This window comes from Phacochoerus africanus, chromosome 10 (assembly GCF_016906955.1).
Source record: "Phacochoerus africanus isolate WHEZ1 chromosome 10, ROS_Pafr_v1, whole genome shotgun sequence".
NCBI classification, from domain to species: Eukaryota; Metazoa; Chordata; class Mammalia; order Artiodactyla; family Suidae; genus Phacochoerus; species Phacochoerus africanus.
In genome coordinates, this window is record NC_062553.1 from 69,255,967 (window position 1) to 69,280,700 (window position 24,734).

The 24,734-nt window shown below is 35.4% G+C and overlaps 1 protein-coding gene across 8 annotated transcripts in view; it reads right to left on the reverse strand.

The window, feature by feature from the left end:
- The window catches only part of ANKRD17 (ankyrin repeat domain 17), a 170,123-nt gene that overhangs the window by 35,067 nt on the left and 110,322 nt on the right, over positions 1-24,734 (reverse strand). For 6 of the 8 annotated variants that reach the window (XM_047798995.1, XM_047798990.1, XM_047798988.1 and 3 more), the window contains 9 exons: positions 21,952-22,100; positions 13,581-13,692; positions 13,285-13,430; positions 10,405-10,547; positions 9,675-9,888; positions 9,022-9,197; positions 6,638-6,800; positions 3,790-3,885; positions 1,836-1,952 (listed from right to left, as the gene is read on the reverse strand). In XM_047798995.1, coding sequence (XP_047654951.1) covers positions 1,836-1,952; positions 3,790-3,885; positions 6,638-6,800; positions 9,022-9,197; positions 9,675-9,888; positions 10,405-10,547; positions 13,285-13,430; positions 13,581-13,692; positions 21,952-22,100 — 1,316 coding nt within the window. The remainder of the gene's footprint in view (positions 1-1,835; positions 1,953-3,789; positions 3,886-6,637; positions 6,801-9,021; positions 9,198-9,674; positions 9,889-10,404; positions 10,548-13,284; positions 13,431-13,580; positions 13,693-21,951; positions 22,101-24,734) is intronic. The other 2 variants (XM_047798991.1, XM_047798989.1) reach the window with 1 other exon arrangement.

Below are 24,734 nucleotides of genomic sequence, written 5' to 3' on the forward strand. Positions count from 1 at the left end.
AAATCCCTAAATGTATTTCACATAATGATAAACATCAAAGGTATGAAACAAAGATTTTATTTAAAAAGATATCTATGTTTCAGCTATAGAAAAGGATGATTTATAAAAATGCAGAGAGAAAAAAACATCATGAAATAACTATTACTTAGAGATTCTGACATTTAAAAATAAGAGAATAGGGAGTTCCCATCATGGCTCAGTGGTTAACGAATCTGAGGAGGAACCATGAGGTTGCGGGTTCAATCCTTGGCCTTGCTCAGTTGGTTAAGGATCCGGCGTTGCCGTGAGCTGTGGTGTAGGTTGCAGACGCAGCTCGGATCCCTTGTTGCTGTGGCTCTGGCATAGGCCAGCAGCTACAGCTCCGATTCGACCCCTAGCCTGGGAATCTCTATAGAAAAGGCAAAAAGACAAAAAAAAAAAAGAATAATGCAGAAATGGATAAATACTTCAAGGAGATGGAATTAAAAGGTGGGTATCTCCAATTAACAGAGAGGGAATCAGGGATTCAGGATTAAAAAAGTGGGTTGAAATCCTAGCCTAGCTTAGGCAAAATTACTTAACTTCCCACAGACGGCTTCTCCATCTGTAATATGACGGTGCTAGAGAAGACTCAAATAATACATACTCTATCGTACAAATTGGCTCTATCATATTGCCTGGTATTTAGTAGACATTAACTATCAAATAAAACTAAATACAAAACAGGTCAAGTAATACAGTGATTACAACAATATCTATTCTCAGTGTGCTCATATTCAATTAAAACTTCAAAGGGGACAAAAATGCTAATTTTCACTTGATCAGAATCTAAACTAGAATTTTTTTAAAATGAAGAACCTCTTATATTTTCCAGAAAATAACTATTTTCACATTTCAATTAGAACAAAATGTTTAAAATAATCCATATTTTCTTTATGTTAAGATGAAATATATAGCTTAACAAAGTCAGCAAGTATAATGAAAAAGATATGGACCTGACTTAAATGAAAAAGGTTATACAACTAACCCTTGAACAAAACAAGCTTGAACTGTGCCCACGTATGTGTGGGATTTTTTTAAAATAAATACTACAGTTCTATATGATCTGCAGTTGGTCGAATCCCTGGATACAAAGCTGCAGATATGGAGGGCCCAAATGTAAAGTTATACATGGATTTTCAACTGCATGGGGAGTTGGGACTATCACTGCATATCCTTTCAATAGTCCTTGTTAAATTTTATAGCATTTTTAACCTTTTTTAAAAAAGATGAAATATGACCAAGCAATTCTTTTCCTGCTATGATTACTATTTCTGTTACATCTTAGAGTACAGTTAGACAGGAACAGGAAGTAAAGAAGAAGCTATGGGACTGTCCAAACTATACATTTATATGTTTTTTTTTTTCTTTTTTTACTCCCCATGGGCATAGATGGGAATGATGCTGTAGTGTGCCTGAAAGAGAAAGTACTAGAGAAGTCATCCACTTAAAAAGATACTCATTAGACATTCCATCAACTGGTTGTATTTTGCTAACTGGTTATTCCTTTGTAAGCACATTTGATAAATCTGCTGGCAACAAATTAAAAGGTCTAGATAAATGAGATAGAGTTTTTGGATGGGGATTAGCTGAGGTAATGGAGCATCAGAAGCTAGGTTCTCTGACTTCCAGATAAATGCATTTCCTGTAATAACATCTCCTTAATTTGATTACAAAGGTCCTCATAATGCCAAGGGAAAACCATGTACATAAGGTAAAGCAGAACCACATCAAAGCAACCACAGATTACATATTAGAAGGAAGAAAAGCAAGAAGGAAAAAAGTAGGTATTTTTCATATGTACAGCTTATCATTACCTTTTCCAAGTCTAACTCCTCTAATAAAATGCTGGCATTTTTGTTTGCTTCAGCAGCCTGTCTATCTTTGGCTTGTACTATTGACTCCATACAAAGATGACACTTCTTCAGCATCTCCTAAAATGAAAAATTAAGATGTTTGCAGCCTCAAAAAATTAATATTAAGAGATCCCTGAAAATATTAATTAGGGTACATGAACATTAGCAATAAAGATCAGTTGTAGGGCCAAAAAGGGTACAAATAAAAACATAATTTAAATGGTATATTTTTAAAAATAAATGTAAGCACAGAGCCTTTACTTTCTTCAAAATAATAACCATTTGATCAGTACTTTGGAAACCAAAACTATTTACTCCTACAATTTAAATATAAAAAATCATACTGCAAATAGAGTTGATATAATTTTTAAGCTGGTTAATAGGATAAAGGAAAGGTTCGGTGTCAACAAAAGAAAATGGGTTTAAAGACATTTAAAACACCTAAGTAGTAAGAACTGCTCTCAAATATTTAAGCTTTGTTGCTCTAACTTCTTACTCAAGAAATCACTCAGAAAAAACAGTGGCTCAGCAGTAATGAACCCCACTAGTATCCACAAGGATGCAGGTTCGATCCCTGGCCTTGCTTAGTGGGTTAAGGATCTGGCTTCGTCATGAGCTATAATGTAGGTCAGCAGCTGCAGTTCTGATTTGACCCCTAGCCCAGGAACTTACATATGCTACAGGTGTGGCCATAAAAAACAAAAACAAACAAAGAAACAACAACAAAAAAAATCAGACACGGGTATTTATAAATTTTTCTCAATGACTTCATTTTCAGCAAATGAAGGGATTTCATAGACAGGAAAACTGACAGCAAAGGGATATTTTCCTATTAAGACAAAAGCTTTATTTTTAATCTCTGCCTCCTTTCCAAAAAAATGGTTTTTAAAATTTTGAAAAATTTTAAATTGTATTTTGTTATTTAAATTAAACTACTTAATTTAATATTAATACCATAAAAGAATCTAGAGGCAAGTAAGATAATGAATGGTTAGCTATGTTAAACAAAACAAAACTTATGGGAAAAAGATACTCACTATCATGTAATAATTGCTGAGAAAAGTGAGAAAGACAGTTTTAGATTTTCAGAGGTGTGTCTTAGGATTTTACTCAAATATTAGTATAACCAGTAAATCAAAATGTCACCAGCCGAAGATTTCAATTACAACTCTTAAAGCATTTTTTTCTTCTTCTTCTTTTTTTTTAGGGACACACACGCAGCATACAGAAGTTCCCAGGCTAGGGGTCTAATCAGAGCTGCAGCTCCCGACCTACACCACAGCCACAGCAACTTGGGACACTTAACCCACTGATGGAGGCCAGGGATCAAACCCGCACCCTCATGGATTCTAGTGGGGGGGTTCATTACAGCTGAGCCACAACAGGAACTCCTAAAAGGATTTATTTTATCTCCCCTACTTTTCCTGCAAAAATCCTAGCAAATTCATTCTTAAGCTGATAGTTGTTCCAGCTTTTACATTATGCTGAAGATGCTAGTTTTGATTCTAATTAAAATTGTTAAGTTAATTCTTGCGTATATATAAAAAAAGAAATCCACTGACTTGTTTCTCTCAGAAGAGATATTAATCTGGATAGATTATAGCACTAATAAATAATAATAATTTGCTTTAGATTGTTTAGCATTGACAGTAAAATTAAATTAGCTTAAGTATTTCTTAAAAAGATAAAGTAATTCTATTACAGAAAATGTTTTATTATTTCATTAGGTAAGTAATCTGAAGAGTCTTAAATAGCAAACTTCATTCTCAAATACTAGCTAAATGAAAACTGCTATATACCACACATTATTGCTCAAACTAAGACCTTTTCTTTTTCTTAGTGTGGAACATACATACGTATAAAAAAACAAATGAAATGCCAAGCTCATCTACTGGAAGTTTTACCAATATATTACCTTATCAGTGATGGTTGCTATGTATCTCATACATTCAGAATCTGATGGAAACTGATTGACTTCTTTGACTAAGTAGCGCACCACCTTCACATGACCCTAAAAAATAGAAATCGCTGTTAGATTGAAAACAGACTAACAGGATTCAGTAAATCTAGTCTGTCTTTACAAAGATTCCATTGACCTTAGTGCCATGAAGTAAAGATTTAAATTGGTTTGTATCTGCACTGTAAATGAAAGAGAGACAGGCTTTGGTTCTAATCAGTTAGATTAGACCACACTGTTCATTTTTATACCACCCTCCAAGAAACTCCAGAATAACATGACTTAAACAATTCTAAATTAAAAAAAATAATAATAATAATCACAGAAATGTAGGCTATGTCTGAAAGAAAAAAAACCCTTATCTTTTCCCCCTAGATAAGAGCATCCTGTTTTAATTCTAAGCATTAAAAAAGTAGAAATAACACTTTTGTTCTTTCAGATAAAAACTGAATGCGTAGCACTGTAGTAGATAGTTCAAAAGAAATAAAACACTTTCCTAAGGCATGAGTGATGATTATATTATGCACTGTAACACAGTTCACAAGGTAGAGTTCAAAATCTTTAGACCAGAGGCCAGGAGGGATAGACTGCGAGGGTCAGTAGGTGTAGACTATTCGCCATGGAAGAGATAAACAAGTTCTACTCTATAGAACAGGGAACTATATTCAATATCCTGAGGTAAATCATAATGGAAAAGAATATAAAAGAGAATGTATATTATGTACAACTTTGTGTATATATATGTACAAGTGAATCACTTCGCTGTATATCAAAAATTAACAGCATTGCAAATCAACTATAATTTTTTAAAAAGATAAAAAAAAACCCACACAAAATCTTTAGAACAGCATTCAAGAGGCTCTCTAATTTTTCCAATCCACACTGTCAGAAACAGATGGATAAATAGTTGTTTATATTTAAATTTCCTCTATTGCCTTTATTTCTTGCTTCCATCTACATTTTTAAATATCCCTATCTTTTAGTGAGTAGCTTTAATGTAATTTGCATCATTCCCTGATATCTCATTAACATTTATACAGTATTTAAACTATTTATATGGGACAAGTCCTAGTTACCTGACGTTGTGTGCAGATCCCAGATTACATTATATTTTGTACGAACTGCAATAGTTGGATCTTTAGAGTGTAGTACCAACCATTACAGTTGTACATGGTAGGAATGAGAAAATAAATAATGGAACAAATACAAGAGTATAAAAGTACCCTTCTTAAGGAGCTAAGTCTATTTGGATAGATAAGACATACGCATGTTAGATTTTAAAGTAATGTATTTGTCAAGACAAACAATAAAGATAATGAATTGTAGAATTTCTACAGCCTTTAAGAGATTAGATCTCTCAATAGGAGCTCAAATGGAATGGGAAGAGTTTCAATAGAAGGGGAGATTTAAACTGTACCCAGAGAATAAGTAACTTTGGAAAAATGAGGAAGGGCATGAGCATGACTGAGATGAGAACAAAGGTGATGTGAGAGACAAGGACCAAAAAATGACTAAGCAAGAGGAGTTTGTATCATGTCTCAGCAGTTAAGGACCCTGACTAGTATCCACGAAAAGTCAGGTTCTATCTCTGGCCTTGCTCAATGGGTTAAGGATCCGCCATTGCTATGAACTGTAGTGTAGGTAGCAAACAAGGCTCAGATCTGGCCTTGGTGTGGCTGTGGCGTGGGCCAGCAGCTGCAGCTTTCCTATTTGACCCCTAGCCTGGAACTTCCATATGCCAAAGGTGCAGCCCTAAAAAGACCAAAAAAAAAAAAAAAAAAGACTAAGCAAGAAGATTCCATTTTAGGGACTCAATAGGAGATGAGCTCTAAGAGCACTTGATTGAGCTTTAAATAACAAACTATAATTGGATTTCAAAGGATTACAGAGATTAGGGAGACAGAAAAAGGTTCTTAAATAGGATATTAACACAGTGAAATGGTTAGGAATAGAAACTCGACAATGATATGCTAGAGAAGCAGGTAGTCATGGAGAAAGAATAAATTTGACTGGCAAGGAAAAAAAAGTGGGAAGGCATTCCAGAACATCCAGGGAAGAGGTGATAAAAAGAACAGAAATCAGTAATGAGAGGAAAACAAAGAGATGACTTCTTACAACTTATACATCAAAAATTTTCAGCACAACAAAACAACCTGGAATCTATAAGGTGTTGTTCCTACATGAGTGACAAAACTCAAAATTACACCTACAGAATGACAAAATTAAAATCCCTGAACTAGTAATCTCATTTTCCCAGCGACAAGTTAGAACTGCATTTAAGATATTAACCAAATCATTAAATCAAATTACTTTACACTGTTCTGTGCTACGTACTATAGAACACTTCACTTTCACAAAATTTATTTCTACTTCTGAAAGTTTCAAATACTGGCAGCTGGGTTTTCAGTTTAATTCCTTATCTCCTAGAAATTAAGATCAATAATTAAAATAAATATAAGTTCTTTGCTGTGCTAATACAAGGAAATACTCATTTGTAAATAGGTAAATACTTAGTTGTGTTTATATTTTGTGAGATTAGGATTGCAACTAGATTTTGAAAATATTAAGAATAAATTTTTACAAAAGTTTACTTAGCTTTGATATCCAACATGCAGACTATTAATGGCCTTACTGGCATACTTGTATCTACCTTTCAACACTGCCATCAAAGTGATTATTTGCTTATTATTTACTGCTTTCATCACTGCTGTCAGATCCTAAAATGAGAGTCTTTAGTGAGAGTTAAATTATGCACTTCCTAGTCTCAGTGAAAAACATCCAAATGAATGAGAATGAAAGACTCTACCTTTCTAAACGCTGCCATAAGAGGAGTTATCTTGCGATTATCTGCTGCATCCACATCTGCACCTGCTTGCACCAGTAACTGAACAACATCAAGGTGTCCACCATTTGCTGCCAGCCACAATGGAGTGTTCCCCTTCTTGTTACGTACGTCAATGTGAGCGCCCCTAAATGAACAACACAAATATTACTGTTTAAAATGAAATGAGATGTTCCCTGGTGGTCTAACATTTGAGGATTTGGCACTGCTACTGCTGTGGCTCGGGTTTGATCTCTGGCCCAGGACCTTATGCATGTCATTGGTGTGGTTAGAAGAAAATAAATAAAATGAAATGACACAGATAATAAAAATCAAATTTTTAAAATATTCCGCAAAGGTGATAATTGTTTGAAATATATAGGACAAGGAGTTCCTGTTGTGGCTCAGTGGAAATGAATCCGACTAGTAACTATGAGGTTGCAGGTTTGATCCCTGGCCTCGCCCCATGGGTTAAGGATACGGCGGCATTGCCGTGAGCTGTGGGATAGGTCGCAGATGTGGCCCTGATCCTGTGTTGCTACAGCTGTGGTGTAGGCTGGAGGCTGTAGCTCCAATTCAACCCCTAGCCTGGGAACCTCCATATGCTGCGGATGTGGCCCTAAAAAGCAAAAAAGAAAAAAAAAATAAAAACAGAAATATATAGGACCAAAATACATTTTTCTCTCAAAATATAAAGAATTTCCACTTATCAAATTAAAAGCCACTGAATTGAAACTAACCATATATCATTAATTTCTTTTAAAAATAAGGACTGTGTAATTCTGAGTTTCAAACCCTGAGAAAACATAAGATCTTATTTAATGAAAAATAAAGGTACATCCTGTTAGTATCACAATCAATATATTAAACAGTATTTTGGAGTACAAACAGTACCCTACAAGGCAACTGTATGTATCTTTCAAATAATCTGTATTAATATATTTATATTATGTTGCCTCAGAGAAGAATTAATCTTAAAATAACGTGAAGGTTTAGCATGCAGTGGGCATCATAGATTAGACTCATGGTGAATACCTTAAGTTGATACTACTAAACACTACTGGCTTAGGACATCATGCCAAGGTCTTTAAGACTGTTAAAGTAGGAAATCCAATTTGTCAGACAAGGATCTTTAAAGACTGGCAGGCAACTTCTAAGTAACTGAATGTACATCTTGAACAGTTCCATAACCATCACTTAAAAGCCCTAATTACTACAAAGAACTAGAAAATCAACAATGAAATCTTTGATTATCGCCAGACTTCCAAGTCATAAGAGTGATACCTTTGTAAAACTCAAGCTGTATGGGAGATGTGAATATGGGTAACAGCTGGATGTTCAAATAGTTTATATAGTACTTTAAAAATATATACATACACACAAAAGGAAGAAAAGTATTTCTAGTTTGTACTGAAATAAACAATGTAGCATAGTTCTGGATGAGTGGAAAATAAGAGCTAGGTTTAAAACATGCAATATAGCTTTTTGAAGTAATCGCTTTTTTTTTTTTTTAGGGCCGCACCTGTGGCATATGGAGGTTCCCAGGATAGGGGTCTAATCAGAGCTATAGCTGCTGGCCTACGCCAGAACCACAGCAATGAAGGATTGGAGCCACGTCTGCAACCTACACCACAGCTTATGGCAATGCCAGATCCATAGCCCACTGGGTGGGGCCAGGGATCGAACCCTCAACCTCGTGGTTACTAGTCCGGTTTGTTAACCAGAGCCACGATGGGAACTCCAGAAGTAATCACTTTTGGGTTTTTTTTTTTTTTTTGGTCTTTTTAGGGCCACACCTGAGGCATATGGAAGTTCCTAGGCTAGGGGTTGAATTGGAGCTGTAGCCACCAGCCTATACCACAGCCACAGCAATGCCAGATCTGAGCCATGTCTGCAACCTACACCACAGCTCACAACACCATATCCTTAACCCACTGAGCAAGGGGAGGGATCAAACTCGCTTTCTCATGGGTATTAGTTGGGTTCATTACCACTGAGCCAGGACAGAAACTCCCTCACATTTGACTTTTTTTTTTTGGTCTTTTTAGGGCCACACCCATGCATATGGAGGTTCGCAGGCTAGGGGTCAAATCAGAGATACAGCTGCTGGTCTATGCCACAGCCACAGTAATGCAGGATCCAAGCCACGTCTGCCACCTACACCATAGCTCATGGCAACCCCAGATCCTTAACCCACTGAATGAGGCCAGGGATCGAACCCGAGTCCTCATTGATACTAGTTGGGTTCATTAACCGCTGAGCCACAACGGGAACTCTAGATTTGATTTTTTTAATAGTACAACTTGTACAGAGAATAGTAATCACTAGTAATACTGTGTCTGTATATGAAGGGTATGGTAGCATCATACCTGCCAATGAGAAGCTCACAGAATTTATAATGCCCTTTATCTGCTGCTATGGTTAAAGCTGTATCTCTCGAGGAGGGCACTGGAGGGGCATTAACATCAGCACCTTTGTCCAAAAGAACTCGGCCCACCTCTGCATATCCACCAGAGGCAGCTTCCATTAGTGGTGTGAGACCAGTCTAGGTTTTGTGAAACATAAAATATAACACATAAGAGACTAGAAAGTACTGAAAAGTGAAAGAACACCAATATGGGAAGCAGTATGATAGAGCTATTAAAAGAAATTACAACTAAACTTCAGCACTGACACTACTAGCCTCAGTTACACTGAGATCTATTGAAAGCAGATTCTACCTAATGTAAATTTTGGGGAAAAAAGTTAAAATGCAAGCATTTGGCATATAACTAGCATTTAATGTTCCCTCTCCTTCATAATAGTACATAGTTTTCAGCTGATAAACGTTAATGTTATTATTACCTGTAAAAACATATTGCTAAAGTATTTTCCAGAGTTAATGCTTAACTGAATCCTACAGAATGACTTCTGATTAAGTACACATGTAAAAGATAGATCTTACTCCAAGTTAGCATATTGTTACTATTCACCTTAAATATCAAAATGCAAATCCAAATGTAAATCTCAGATTTTACTTTACCTTAGCTCTATGTTCCACATTTGCTTTTCTATCAAGCAGAAGACTAACCACTTCAGTTCTTCCTTGGAAGCAGGCTAAGGTAAGGGCAGTGTTCCGATTGGTTTCTATTTGAGCATTTATGTCAGAGCCCATGTCTAACAAGAGTTTAACGGCAGCTGTGTGCCCATTCATAGCTGCTAACATCAGTGGAGAAATGCCCAATTTGCTACCAGTTCTGGAGGTGTAGAGGGAGACCAAAAGGAAAAAATACACATTTTTAAATGTCCCAGAAAAATTGGATGATAATACAGAATTCTATCTCAGGATTTAAGATGCTTTATTTTGCAGAATTATCTAAAATAATCATTTTTCTCAGTCCTGCTAATTAAGTCTTTGAGATACTACCAAGACTCATTACAAATCTTATACAACCCAGAACTAGAATACTTTCTATATCTCATTCAACATAAAGACTAGGGTTGAAAAGTAATAAATTATTAAATTATAATTAAAATGGACTTAAGTGCATACTTGCTTGCTAAATAAAAACTTAAAGACCTATGTTTACTTTTAGCATTTTAAGAAATCAGAGTAATCAATATGTTTTTCAAGTTCTATGTCAACAGTTTTAAATACTTAAATCTGAATTTGCAATGAAGGCTTTTCCAAAATATGTCATTAAAAAGTAAGTGTTCTACAATATGTTTAACATAAACTCTTAAGGGACTTGGAGAGGGAGAACAGAACTTGCCTAGAATTAATCTCAGCTCCTGCATTTAGTAATATTTTGATAATATTCACATAGCCACCAGAAGCAGCCAGGCTTAGAGGTGTGTAATCAGAAACATTCCTGTGCTCTTTATTTGCCCCTCGAGCTAACAAGAGCTCCACCACCTAGAAAGAAAAAAAGGAAAAAAATGTGTTTTTTCCTTACACTGAAAAAATTTGCACCATATATACTTCTGATTTCTCTTGTTTTCTGGCATACTGTATAATGAAAGAAGGTGAAAGTCCTTTCATCCCTTGCATAAAGTCAGTCTCAAATGAAAGCAAAAGGTCCTAGAGAAGCCAATTAAAGGGACAGCTTCTCAAGTAAAATCCACTTTAAAATCTGTTTACATAGCATGTTTACTGAAAGATCTGAACCTAATGTAGTGTTACAGAATGCTATTTTGAAAATTAGTATATCTGTATTGTTCCTCCATATGGTGGTAAAATAAAATAAGGTTTTCATTTTAACTTAAAATCTGTAACTATCTGCTGTACAGCAGAAATGGACACAACACTATAAATCAACTATACTTAAAAAAATTTTTTTAATAAAATAAATCAGTAACTAAATGTTAAAAAAAAAAATAGAACAAAGCTAACACTTTTCCTCAACATTTAAGCATACAAAAAGGTTGAAAAAATTTATATATACTCATTATCTAGTAATTCCACCATTAATATTCTACTATATGAACTTTTTCAAAAATTTAGTTCTTAAATTAAGTATAGTTGATTTACAATGTTGTGCCAATTTCTGCTGTACAGCAAAGTGACCAGTCATATACTACCTTTCTTATATTATCTTCTATCAGATTCTATCCCAAGAGACTGGATATTGTTTCCTGGGCTGTACAGTAGGACCTCACTGCTTATCCATTCTAAATGTAATAGTTTGCATCTACTAACCCCAAACTCCCAGTCCATTCCACTTCCTCCCCCCTCTACTATACTTACTTTATCACATTATTTGTCTACCATTTTTTGATGCATTTCATTTTTAAATAAAATGTAGACACCTGCAATTTCCCTTAAACACATAAGCACATGTACCACTAAATAAACTATTATTTGATTTTAGACTTTTTATTGGTAAAATCTGTAACTTTCAATAAATGATCAAAACATAAATGTACATTTACGGAGTACTGACAAATGCATAAATATATTATTTATTCATGTTCCTTCCTAGTCAATCTCACCCACAGATTAGTTTCATTTACCTTGTATTTTCATATAAATGAATCACGTCATGTTTGAGAGTCATTTGTGTGTACTGTGTAGCATTATATGAATATGCTAATTTATTCTACTGATGAACACCTTTCCTGTTTCCAGCTTGGGGAAATTTCGAATAAAGTTAACTATGAACATTTCTTGTAGAAATACATTTTCACTGTTTATGGATCCTACCTAGTAGCAAAATTTCTGGGCATATCTTTGGATTTAAAAGAAACTCATGATCTGTTTCTAAAAATAGTTATACTAGTTACACTCTCATCAACAATGAAAGTATCTTATATCCATTCATATATCGTATGTCACTTAATACACAAAACAACTCTTTGGCACAGGCAGGCTCTAGCATTTTCACCTTCATTTTATAAATGAGGCACAAGGAAGCTGCCTTTTACTTGTTTGAATAAAGTTCTGATCAATTTCAGATGGTGGCTTATGCAATAAGATTATAAAAGACAACAGAGTCCCATAAAGTAGAAAACCCTAATCAAATTTCTAAAGTGTTAAACATTCAAAATAAAAGAAATCAGTTTGTGATTTTATTTCCAATGTTTTATTCAATACTTCAAAATACTTAACTGTTCAATGACACCAAATCAAAACAAGAGTGTTAAAAGCAAAATTATTACCCTAAAAGACTTATATTTTAATAAGAATACATGAAGATTACAGTAAGCTATAGGCTTCACCATGGCTTTGAAAGGAAGGAAATCAACTGATTTATTTTTGGTTCAACACTGAAAAATTTGTTATGAGACAAGGATTATTTCAAACCACAACAATGACTGAAAATTTTAATTAGGTCAAAATTATATTTTAAAAATAGAACATTTACATTTCTGACTGATAGAATCACTTTCACTGTGAAGCACAGAAAATTAGAATGGTGAAATAAAAAAGAACAAGATTCAAAGGCTTAGTAAGAAACTGACCTAGATGACCTAAAGCGCTTCCTAAGTATAGGATTCAACCACTCCCTAATGGAGGAACTGTCAAAGAGAAGGCATGACTGGCAATAGGACTGGATTTTAAAAACTGATTTAAAAATGAGATTATTCAACTGATTATTAAATGGCAGAAGACACACAAGGGAGTAGAGCTATTATTTTCTTAGGCCTAACCACACCAGCTGTTCTAGCTACCTTCCTAAGGTCATATATTACCTGAGAACCTTTCCTCCAGAGTTGAGAGGGGGTGGGGGAAAAACTAAAAGACAAAGCATTTTCAGGACAACTAAAAATTGAACTCTTAATTCCCTTCTAGACTCATATGTAGAGAACAATAGAGGCTGGGCTTCAGTACCTTTCACACTAGGTATTCTGGGACAGGAAAAGATGAGTGAATATAGGCTCTGCTTATCTGATTTGATTTGGAATGTTTAATCATCCTCTTAGCCTGAATGCAATACAGAGGGATTCCTACGGCAGTACTGTTAGATGAGTGAGACAATAAACAGTGTATGACTCTTCTGGCAAGATAACTTATGCTTGTACTTTTGCTAAATATAATAGTTTTAGCTACTGTGAGAAATCTTCATGTCTGACCACTGTCCCACAAAATCATGTAAGTCAAAGCATATATCTGTTAAATGGAGGAGAAACAACTAAACTTATGACAATAATACCTCCTGTCTTCCCCCAGAACAAGCCAAAGATAGCGGTGTGTCCTTGGTTCTTTCTGACTGGGCTTCAATGTCTGCACCATTGTCAAGCAATATTTCCACAACACCAACATGACCAGCTGTAGCAGCCAAGATGAGTGGAGTAAAACCTGGAGTAAAATAATGATCTTCTTAGCTAAGCAAAGAAACAGTGCTATTTTCCATTATATCTAACCATCAAACTAGGGTTACAAGTAGTACTTCTTCACAAAACACAATCCAGAAGAAAAAAAAAAAAAACTGACAAAAGTAGACTGTACCTTTCTTGTCTCGGTGCTCGATACTAGCTCCTCTCTCTAGCAGTGTTTGTACCAGTTCCTCATGACCACCAGCACAGGCAAGGGTTAGTGCCGTGTCATGATTACTCTCAGTCTGTAAAAAAAATTGATTAGCTTGTAGATAATTTTAAAATGTTAACATCAATTACATAATATGTACACATACCACTTGTACACACGTGTGTGTGTGTGTGTGTGTATACACAAATATACATACATATGTGTATATATATATATATGCACACCACTCTACTATATCTAGTATTTGGGTAGTAAGCCATTTTTCCATTAGTGGTCCAGTTGTGTTTTTTTTTTTTTTTTGGCTACCCCACAGCACATGGAGCTCCTGGGCCAGGGATCAGATCTGAGCAGCAGTTGTGATGTATACCACAGCTGCGGCAACCTGTATCCTTAACTCACTGTGCTGGGTCAGGGATCGAATCTGTGTCCCAGAGCTGCAGAAATGCCACTGAACCCATTGTGCCACAGTGGGAACCTTCAACTTGTGATCTGTTTTTAAAGACTACACATAATATTTGAACTTTACAGGCAATTCTTTATTTTTTTTTCCTTTTTGGGGCTGCACCCCGAGGTATATGGAAGTTCATAGGCTAGGGGTCGAATCAGAGCTGTAGCTGCCGGCCTACGCCATAGCCACAGCAATGCAGGATCCTTAACCCACTGAGTGAGGCCAGGGATGAAACCCACATCCTCATGGATACTAGTTAGGTTCTTAACCTGCTGAGCCACAACAGGAATTCTCTTTATGGGCAATTCTTAAAGCAAGCAAGAAGGAAAAAGTATGATTTGCCAACCATATGCTATTTTCAGCTACATGTTTAAGAAATACTACTGTGGACCCAAGGTCTCTTCTACCCCTAAACGGAGTAGCACAGACAAGATTTATCTTTCTATCCTAAACAAAACAAAAAGACAAACTATTTGAAATGATGGTGGTTAGGTGGGCAGTACATGACATGTTACTCTGAGGACAGAGATGAGTAACTCATCCTATTGCCTGGAGAGCTTCCAGGCTGAAGACCAGGTACCCAACAGGGCCTGGCAGCCTTCCTGAGTGGAAAAGACAGAGTCCAGAGAGGTGAAGGTAGCTAGAAATCATGCCACAGACTACTGGAGAGGAAGGTGCTACATACAGAGTACTCTAGAGATCCGCAGAGGCTCCCCTGGAGTCTTCAGCTGTGCTCTCATCAGCACATGTGCATGAGAAAAAGTACTGGAGACTAGCAAAAGACCACCAGTCTTAAGAGAAATCAGGCTAAACAACACCTAGAGCTTATACAGGGCTAGGAATAGTCTGGTACCCACAGCCAGGGTAGAAAGACCCTCAAAATGCATAGGATACCAAGCAAAATCCCCAGCAGTAGAGTAAAATTAGCTATCCTGGACCCATCCAACAAAGCTGAAAAGGAAGTCTTGAAATGAAAAAACTGTTTCCAAATAACTTATCTGCATTTGAGGAATACAAGCCCCTAAAAATTTAAAGGAACAAAAATGAAAATACCAGATTTACCAGTGGTCACACTTGATCTTAGTTTGAATACTTATTTAATACTAGCAGTATGTGGCTATTAGTACTTGAAATATAGCTAGTGTGAATGGTGAACTAAGCTTTAAATTTAATTTTAATTAATATAAATTGAAAAACTGATACTCAATTTGGTTGTTGGAAACTGCAAATTGAGTATTTCTAATGAAGTCCAAGTTGAGATATATTTTAAACAGGGTGGCAAAACGTCTGGATTTTTTGACCAAGTTGGAGAGTTTTTTGGGATGAGGGACATTTGGTGCTAAAGTCAGCCAAGTCCAAGGAAAACCAGGATGATCTGACCACTCTAAGCTGTAGGTATAACATAAACACTGAATTTTGAAGACTTTTTTTTTTGACTGCACTCACGACATGTGGCCAGAGATGAAACCCAGGCTGCAGTGGCAAGCTGCGCCATAGCTATGGCAATGCTGGATCCTTAATCTGCCCCTCCATGAGGAACTTCCTTTGAAGACTTTTTGTATGAAATAAAAAAATGTAAAATACCTCAGTAACTTTTTGGTATTGATTACATGTTAAAACAGTATTATGGATATGTTAGGTTAAATGAAATGTTTTTAAAATTAATTTCTCCTATTTTTTCTTTTTTGAATACGGTTACTAGAATATATAAAATTATGAATCTTGCATTATTTTCCTACTGCATAGCCCTGTTCTAAGCCAGATTCTCATTTTTACATATACACGTCTATTTCAGCATTTATTAGCAATCTTCTTTAGGCTAATATTACCTGTGTATCTGCCCTCAGTGAACTATAAATTCCTAGAAGGTAATGAATGTGCCTTATATATGCTTGCATTCTCTACCTATTAGTGATATTTTGTCTAAGAAACAATAGATAAGTTGAATGAATGACAATAGGTATAAAGGTCAGAGATTCAAAGATTATCACTAATAAAACAAAGCCTATATACATGAAATATATATTTATGATTTATATATATTTATATGACATGAAAAAGCATATTCTCCCGGAAGTTCAATAACTCTAAAAACAAAGCTCCATTATAAAAAACTAACGAGACAAAAAGCAAAAATTAATAGAGTCAAGAAACAAGAAAAAGCCTATGAGTCAGCGATAAAGAGGGAGATAGCAAAAGCTGCTCTGCAGAAGATGCAGGCAGAGAGCAAGATACAGACTGCAGGATCAGAGATGGCCATACGAGAAAGACACACCTACTACAACAGCAGAGAAGCTGAATATTTAAATAGTGATACAGGTCTGATTATGTTATAGTATCTGATCTTCATTTCAGGTTTATAAGGAAGGAATTATTATGTCTGACTTCAGAAAAAAGCAGACAAAGGTCAGAGAAATAACCTTCTGATGGTCACACATACCAGTAACCGTTAGGTGTTGGTGTAAAAAACCAAGAAGATTGTGGATAACAAAATGCTGCTTACATCAGAAAGTAGCCCTAAGGCACAACGGATTGAGGTGAACATAATGTTAGTAAGTCAGTCTATCTGTATTATGTGCTCTCTATTTTAGGGTATAGACAATCAGTAGAAGAGTCAACTTTATGATGAAAGCTTTTGAGATTTCCAAAAATCTTCTGGGGGTTAAAGAGTAGTTTAGGAAACCACCAGTGTTAATAGAGAATGAAGAGACAAAATTTGGAAAAGGTTAATAAGCATGGAAAATTTCAATGGATCAGTAAAATGTTTTTTTCCCACATTATAAAACATAAATTCAGTTGACATTTATTAAGCACCTTTTATATTCAAAGTACTCGGCTATGCACTTTAGGGTTGACAAAGGTAAGTAATACAGTCCCTGCTCACTATAGGAGTTTACTGGTTAATGTACAGGGCAAATATAGGTTCAAACTATGAGAGAAATATGAGAGTTGAAGAAAAAAGTGTTTAAAACTGAGGAACTCTCTGGGGAACTTAAGAGTACATAGCTTTATTGTATTTCTCTGTTAAGGAGAAATTAAAGCAACCAATATTATTCATTTTTAAGACAGTAACAACCAAACTAGAAGTTTGTGTTAAAATTAGCATTAACAGACAAGGTATAGAAAAAAAATTAGGTGTTTTGAATATTTCTAATCAAGGAAATAGTAATAATAATGTAGGTGATGACTTCCTAGAAGGCAAAGTAACACTTAAGTCACATACGGGTTACCAAGCTGGTCATATACCCAAGAGAAACTTGGAAAGGACAAGGATGCCTAGAACGATGTGAAGAGCTTTCCAGGTTTATACCCTAAAGAAAACTTCCATTTCGCCCACATTGTCATTCAATACACCATTCTGTGTCATAATTCAGGCTAATAAAAATGATAAAATCATATTCAGTGTAAAAATATTGTTAGTTATCAACTTCACTATTCAACTTTATAAGAATAAAAGCCCAAGAAAGAATCATAAGAGAGATGCAATATTAAAGGAAAAGGAGATTTTTTTTTTTTGGCTACACCCACAGCAGCGACCTGAGCTGCTGCAATGACTGCTAGGTCCTTAACCTGCTGTGCCACAACAGGCCTTGAGGGAGTTTTCAATGAGCTGAAATGCAAGTGAAAAGAAAAACCTGAACTCTACAAAAAAAAATCTCATTCTCTAACCGTGTCAGCGGTCATACATAAGATTAAAAAGGATAGCACTTTCGACCACTCAATAAATGAGAATAATCAGTATAATAGTAAATAACTGTTTTGATCAAACACTTCATACCAACAAGTAGAATTCATGTATTTTAAAGTAGAATGCTTTGATGGTAGTGTATTAACTATCACTATTGGCTCATTTTTCCTGGTCTCCTTAATTTCTCTCGTTAAATCACTATGATGAAATTATTCTCTGTGTTGCGCAAACAAAAGAAATACTTAAATGATATTTATCATTAAAGGTAAAGCATAAATTTACATTAAAAAAAAAGGCAAAATTGGGAGTTCCTGTGGCTCAGCAGTTTAAGAACCCAATTAGTATCCGTGATGATGAGGGTTCGATTCCTGGCCTCACTCAGTGGGTTAAGGATCTGGCGTTGCCACAAGCTGCAGTAAAGGTTGTAGATGCAACTCAGATCTGGCATGTTGTGGCTGTGGCATAGGCCTGCAGGTGCAGCTCCAGGTTGATTCCTAGCCCGGGAATTTCCATATGCTGAAGGTGCAGCCCTAAAAAGAAAAATAAATTAATGAAAAAAAGGGCAAAATTGCATTAAGTATTTATTTTTCTCATTTTTGAGACAGACTAGAATAAGTTACTCCCAGGTCAAGGAAAGCCTTCAGGAGTTTGAAAATAAAATGTGAAGCAGTTCAGAACTGGAGCACAAGTTCATATCAGAATACAAGGGTTTAGAATCCATGAAATGTAGAACTGATTCTCACTTTTAGTGGCTAGTAGTTAATAAAAATTTCACACAATACAATGCAGAAAATATTTAATTCAGTGATAGTCAACTTTAACCTTCAACCAGATTTACTATTTCATATAAAACCAGTGGTTCTTAAAAATCTCCACATGACTAAGTTTTGAATCTAGAGTACCCAGGAATACTCTTATCCAGGAATACTCTTACCTAGGAATACTTTACTATATCACTCAAGCAAAATAAAAAGAGATTAGAGCTATGATCATAAGAATGTATAAAATAATCCCTAAGAATGTATAAAATAATCCCAAATAATATCTTCAAACTACCATTTGATGTCTCCTAAAATAAATATTGGTAACGGCACAGTGTGTCGTATTAATCTTTTTTTTTTTTTCTTGGTCTTTTTGCGTTTTCTAGGGCCGCTCCTGCAGCATAATGGAGGTTCCCAGGCTAGGGGTCGAATCGGAGCTGTAGCCACCGGCCTACACCACAGCCACAGCAACGTGGGATCCGAGCCCCATCTACAACCTATGTCACAGCTCACGGCAACGCCAGATCCTTAACCCACTGAGCGAGGCCAGGGATCGAACCCGCAACCTCATGGTTCCTAGTCAGATTCTTTAACCACTGAACCACAATGGGAACTCCTGTGGTATTCATCTTAACAGTTTTGAAACTATCCAGACAAACTTGGTTCAATAAAATCTTTACGTGAGAGGCAAAGAGACTGTGGTGCACACACCAAGGTGTTTCTAGTTACAGAACATATGATTTGAGGAATCTTACAAAGAATGCAAACTTCATCTTCAGCATTCAAAGTCCAGTATTAGCTTCCTTCTATAATGATTAGTTAAAGCACCATTTTTCAAGAATCATTAGCATTTTAAAAAAGAGACATACACTGAGGCTTTAAAAAAGAACCTTTCTTTTGTTCTTCCTTAAATTAAGATTTGCGGCAAATATGCGGTATATAGCTAAGGAAATACGTTAAAAAATGTAAAGATTATAAAGACACATGATCTTTTGCTATCAAGACAGACCCATTTTCTGTATTCTAGAAAGATTTTTTTTTTTTTTTTGGTTTGAAAGCTGACTCCATAAAAAATTACCTGTTAGGCAAGCCCTCTTTCCTCACCTGTAAAATGGGAATAGTTAGTACCTTCTTCATGGGATTGTTACAGAGACTAAGTTAAAGAAGTTAGTATCTGTAAATTGTTAAGAATGTACATGCTAACTTTTGTTAAATAAGCAAATGAAAGATGCAATTATTAGACAATGTTAAAGCTTTCAAAATAGGGAAGAATCTTGGTACTAATTTTTTCTTCATATCACCTGTCGGTAACGGCACAGTACTGTCACAAATAAACCAAAATATCTATTATGTAATAGATCATGGGATTTGTATTTGAGAATCTAGAAAAAACTTCAGGTGGATTAAGCATAAAAGGATCTTTATATTTACCACTTTACCTGTTTGGTATCATAAAAACTAGTAAATTAAACAAACATTGGAAGAAAAAATGGTTAATAATTATTTCGGAATATTTATTTTGTATTATGTTTTCCAAAATAAGAACTTTCTAATGCCTAACTATACAATAATGCTAAACTCCATGAAAAGTTCTGTTACTCATATTAGGTTAACCCAATTGAAAAACCTCGATACAAAGACCAGATAAAAGAAGCAGCAGATTTTTAAGGGCCCATAGTCAAATCTTTTTACATAAGTATCCCTAATATATTTAAAATGTACGTTATTTTTTTAAATTAATGTTTTGAAAGTATTTATATGTAACTTCTTTGAAATTAATTTATGGTTGGTTGAGTGGTATAGTGAGGTAAAATTTCATTGTCACTGTAATTCAAATTCAAATCATACTTGGTGGAACCTTTTTTGGGGCTGTTTTAAAGCACTAAAAAAAAGTAATCCTTTATATAAAAGGATTCAGTGAAGTTTTTACTTTTGCTTATGGATCAATTCTATTGACGGGGAGAGCCCACACCCACAGCATATGGAAGTTCTTGGGCCAGGGATCAAATCTGAGCTGTAGCTGCAACCACAGCTGTGGCAACGTCAGCTCCTTAATCCATTGTGCAGGGCCAAGGATTAAACCAATGATGCGCGCGAGTGCACTCGCGCGCACACACACCACTCACTCTCTCTCTCTCGCCCACGCCCTGTCCCCCTTTCCCTAAATTGAATTTTATAAAGAACTGATCATTTATAAACCTACAAGTTTTATACTGTACAATATTACCCCCACACTAGGCCCCCAGCAGGTATTAATCAAAACACAAAACTAAATAAACATTTCTCAGTCCTGAAGAAGGCCATATATCCTTACCTCATTCATCAGTCTTCTGAGCTAGGCCTCTTGGCACTTCTTCAGGAAAATACACACAAGCTACCCTCTCTTCTCCAACCTCACTTTGCTCTGAGATTTTATGGTAAACTAATTTATTTATTTATTTATTTATTTTTGTCTTAGGGCCACACCCACGGCATATGGAGGTTCCCAGGCTAGGGGTCTTATTGGAGCTATAGCTGCCAGCCCATACCACAGCCACAGCAACGCTAGCGCTGAGCCACGCCTGCGACCTACACCACAGCTCATGCTGGACCCTTAACCCACTGAGTGAGGCCAGGGATCGAACCTACATCCTCATGGATGCTAGTCAGATTTGTTTCTGCTGAGCCACGACAGTAACTCCTAAACTAATTTAAAAAAAAAAGAAAACTTTTTTAAAAAACTTAATGGTGTTATACACAGATACATTGACTTCCTACATATATTTCAATCAGCAAAATCAGAATTTTCAAAGACCATATAAATGCAATTGGGTATACATGATATATAAATGGAAGAATCTTTTCTTTTACATGTAATCCATTGTGAATTTTAAAATACATCTTTAAAGTTTAGAAGAAAATATAGACTAATCTTAAATTCTTTCATCTTACTTCCTCTTCTAAAACGTAAGAAAAAAAGACTATATTCGGAGTTCCCCTTGTGGCTCAGTGGTTGGTGAGCGAGTCCGACTAGGAATCATGAGGTTGTGGGTTCAATCCCTGGCCTCGTTCAGTGGGTTAAGGATCCGGCGTTGCCGTGAGCTGTGGTGTAGGTTGCAGACACAGCTCAGATCCTGCGTTGCTGTGGCTCTGGAGTAAGCCTGTGGCTACAGCTCCAATTCGACCCTTAGCCTGGGAACCTCCACATGCTGCAGATGGGGCCCTAGAAAAGGCAAAAAGACAAAAAGACTAAATTTGATGACCTCAGAAACCAGACCTTCAAAATAATTATTAGCAGTAATCTGTATTTGGTATTTTATTTCTTTAAACGTGGATTCTAACTTCTCTATAGCTGTGGCTCAGTCTTTGCTCTGAGATGATTTAAATCACTGATTAATGTTTGTGATGATGACTTAATTCCAGTTGAAAACCATGACTCCTGAGTTTGGCACTTACCTGTGCATCAATATCAATGGCAGGGTAGATAGGAAGCATGGCTGAAGGAGAGATGATAGGACTTGGAGTTGGAGTCTGAGGTTGGGAAATGGAAGCAGCGATACTGTGGGTAGGAGTGTTTGACATTGCAGATGCTCTTCCACTGACTGCTGTTGAACAAAATAACTGCACTTAATAAGGATGAAACATTGTTAGGCAATAGTAAAAAATTATTATTAGAAAATAATTAAAGACCCTTACAAACAAAATGTCTACAGGTAGACTGCCATAGCACTAATAACTCATTTTCCTGGTTATTTATGACACTGGACAACAGTCCAAAATTAAAACGTACATTGAGAGTAACCCATTTGCTAAATAATAATCCATCTGAAAAACAAATTCCCCTCTTAGGGTATGTAATCACAAAAATGTAATTCAAAATAACCCTGAAAACAAAAATCTTTTTATGAGTTTAAATATAAATGCAAATGATTGTCCATTATATCTTCTTAATCAGAAAAGGAATAAAAGGTAAAACAGTCAAGTTCAGGAAGAGAAAATTTCACACCTTTACTTGCCAATTTCATACCTAATATTCTAGAACTAATGAAAGCAATATCATTGAGGAGATCCTCGCTACTGAATATTTAAAACACTTCCTACTGTTTTAGTAACTGCAGACAGGGAGAGGCCCTCAGTATGACAGTATATATCCCTCATATATAAATATGATACACAGAAATAATTTCTCACATATAGAATTATTCTGAAGAGGATAAATGCCCACCAATCAATCTAGCAATCAAACTGACTTATGAAGATGAAGTGAAAGGACTAGGGTAAAAATAGGTATATGCAAACAATCATCCTTCAAGTATAGATTATTGTCGGGTTTTTCTAAGTATAATTTTTCTATGATATTATGTTGACCAAAATAAGCAATTTAAGAAGGGGCTAATTAATTAGGTCAGTACTTAAGGTGGGAGAATTCCAAAGATGGTAGCACAGTTGAGGGTACTTTATTCTCTCATTGACTAACTTCTGGAGTTGATAACGTGAACATCAATCCTTTTCCCCCTTTATTAAAAATGCTCTAGCACTAGAGTCTGGGCATTAATCTTTGAATGATCAGCAGCAGTGTGGATGTGTGTTATCAACGTAGTTATCAACTACATCGGACAGAAAACAATCATGATTCACAACTGGATCTGAAACCAGGCAAAATAGGTTATGATCCTACCAAGAACAAAACTAAAATTGACCTTATTATAACAATTATAAACATGATTGTCAATTAAGAAATCTATTTTACATGAAATCCTCAGTTCAGGCACAAACATACACTATACAATATAGCAACACACATTCTACAATTACACATTTTTAAGTCCACTTAGAAGCCAAAGGAAAAACAAAGAAGGAAACAAAACAAAACAAAACAAAACACTGTTCGAATCCTTAGGGATAGAAAAGGGCATGTACTAATATATTAAATTAATCACCTAATTACCTTGATATTGTTACTCCATAAATTGATAGTTTTGTAGGTTAAGATCAAGATAATTCAAATGTATACATTCTAGATATGAATTTCAAAACCATGTAAAATCTATTGCTCTTAAAACTGATTCCATGTTCTCCTTTGATTTGATTGATTTTCACAAAAGAAAACGCTAAATACAAAAATTAGCCTAAAATTAAGAAGGAACATCAATCTGTCCAAAGAACTGATTACTTCAGGATACTAAACAAAAAAACCTAAGTTATACTGCTAAATGACTAAATTATAATTTACATTTCAATTGGAATTTATGTTCTTTTAAAGAACATACTAAAATTAGCTTTCTTTAATTTTTGTCAAACTGGTTGTTCTTATCTCCTTATCTAAAAGTAGATAGGAAAAACCAATTCCCTCATTTCATTTCCTTTGGGATAGTTATAAAACTGGTCTGCTGGAAACTAAATAACTGCTTGTCACTCATCCATACTCTACAGTTAAAAATAAACAACTGTAAATATGCAGGTGCCTAAAAGAACTCTGATACACATCTTTATATGTGGAACTTCATTTTAGGGTTAGCTTTCAGAGAGGGAAAACCAGATGCTCAGATTAGTTTTAACATCAGTTAAGGAAAGAGAGAACCTGAGAGCACAGCAAAGGCAAGGTGTTAAGACTTGTTAAACAGGTAATTGATTTTGCTTTGGCTAGTACAAAAACCAGGGGAGACAGAGGATTTTGGCTAGGCAAGTAGTAGAGAAAAAGAAACTGAACCTTATAAAAGCAGCCTAATAAATGGGGACTAAGGAATAAAGAAGAGAAAGTTATGCTAAAGGAAGGCTGAGCCTAATGAAGTCACAAGATATTGAAATTGCAAAGAAAGAAATGGAAATAGTCATTGGTTCCAGAAAGAACAAGTACTACTAGCATAGAAGGAATTTAAAGAAAGGCTGTGTGGCAGGTGCAGTGGGAGTGAGTGTCTGAGTGTCTATGTGTATATTTGTGCACATGCACATGTGGGTGATGGAGGAATGAATGGGTTGCAGGGAGGTAGCTGGATGTTTGTAATCCTGTTCTTTCTTCTGGCCATGTCTCCTCTCCCCATACAAATGAGAATAAACAGGTGAAGTATCTTTACAATATGACAAGTATCTGTCATATTTATATATTAAAGAAATTTTATATGAAAACACCTCAAACACACAGGCAGAATTTAGTAATTTTTGTTTGGTAAACAAAATAACAGAAAAACTACTTCACAAAACTCCAATAATTCTGATCAGCACAAAAATTATACAACTGG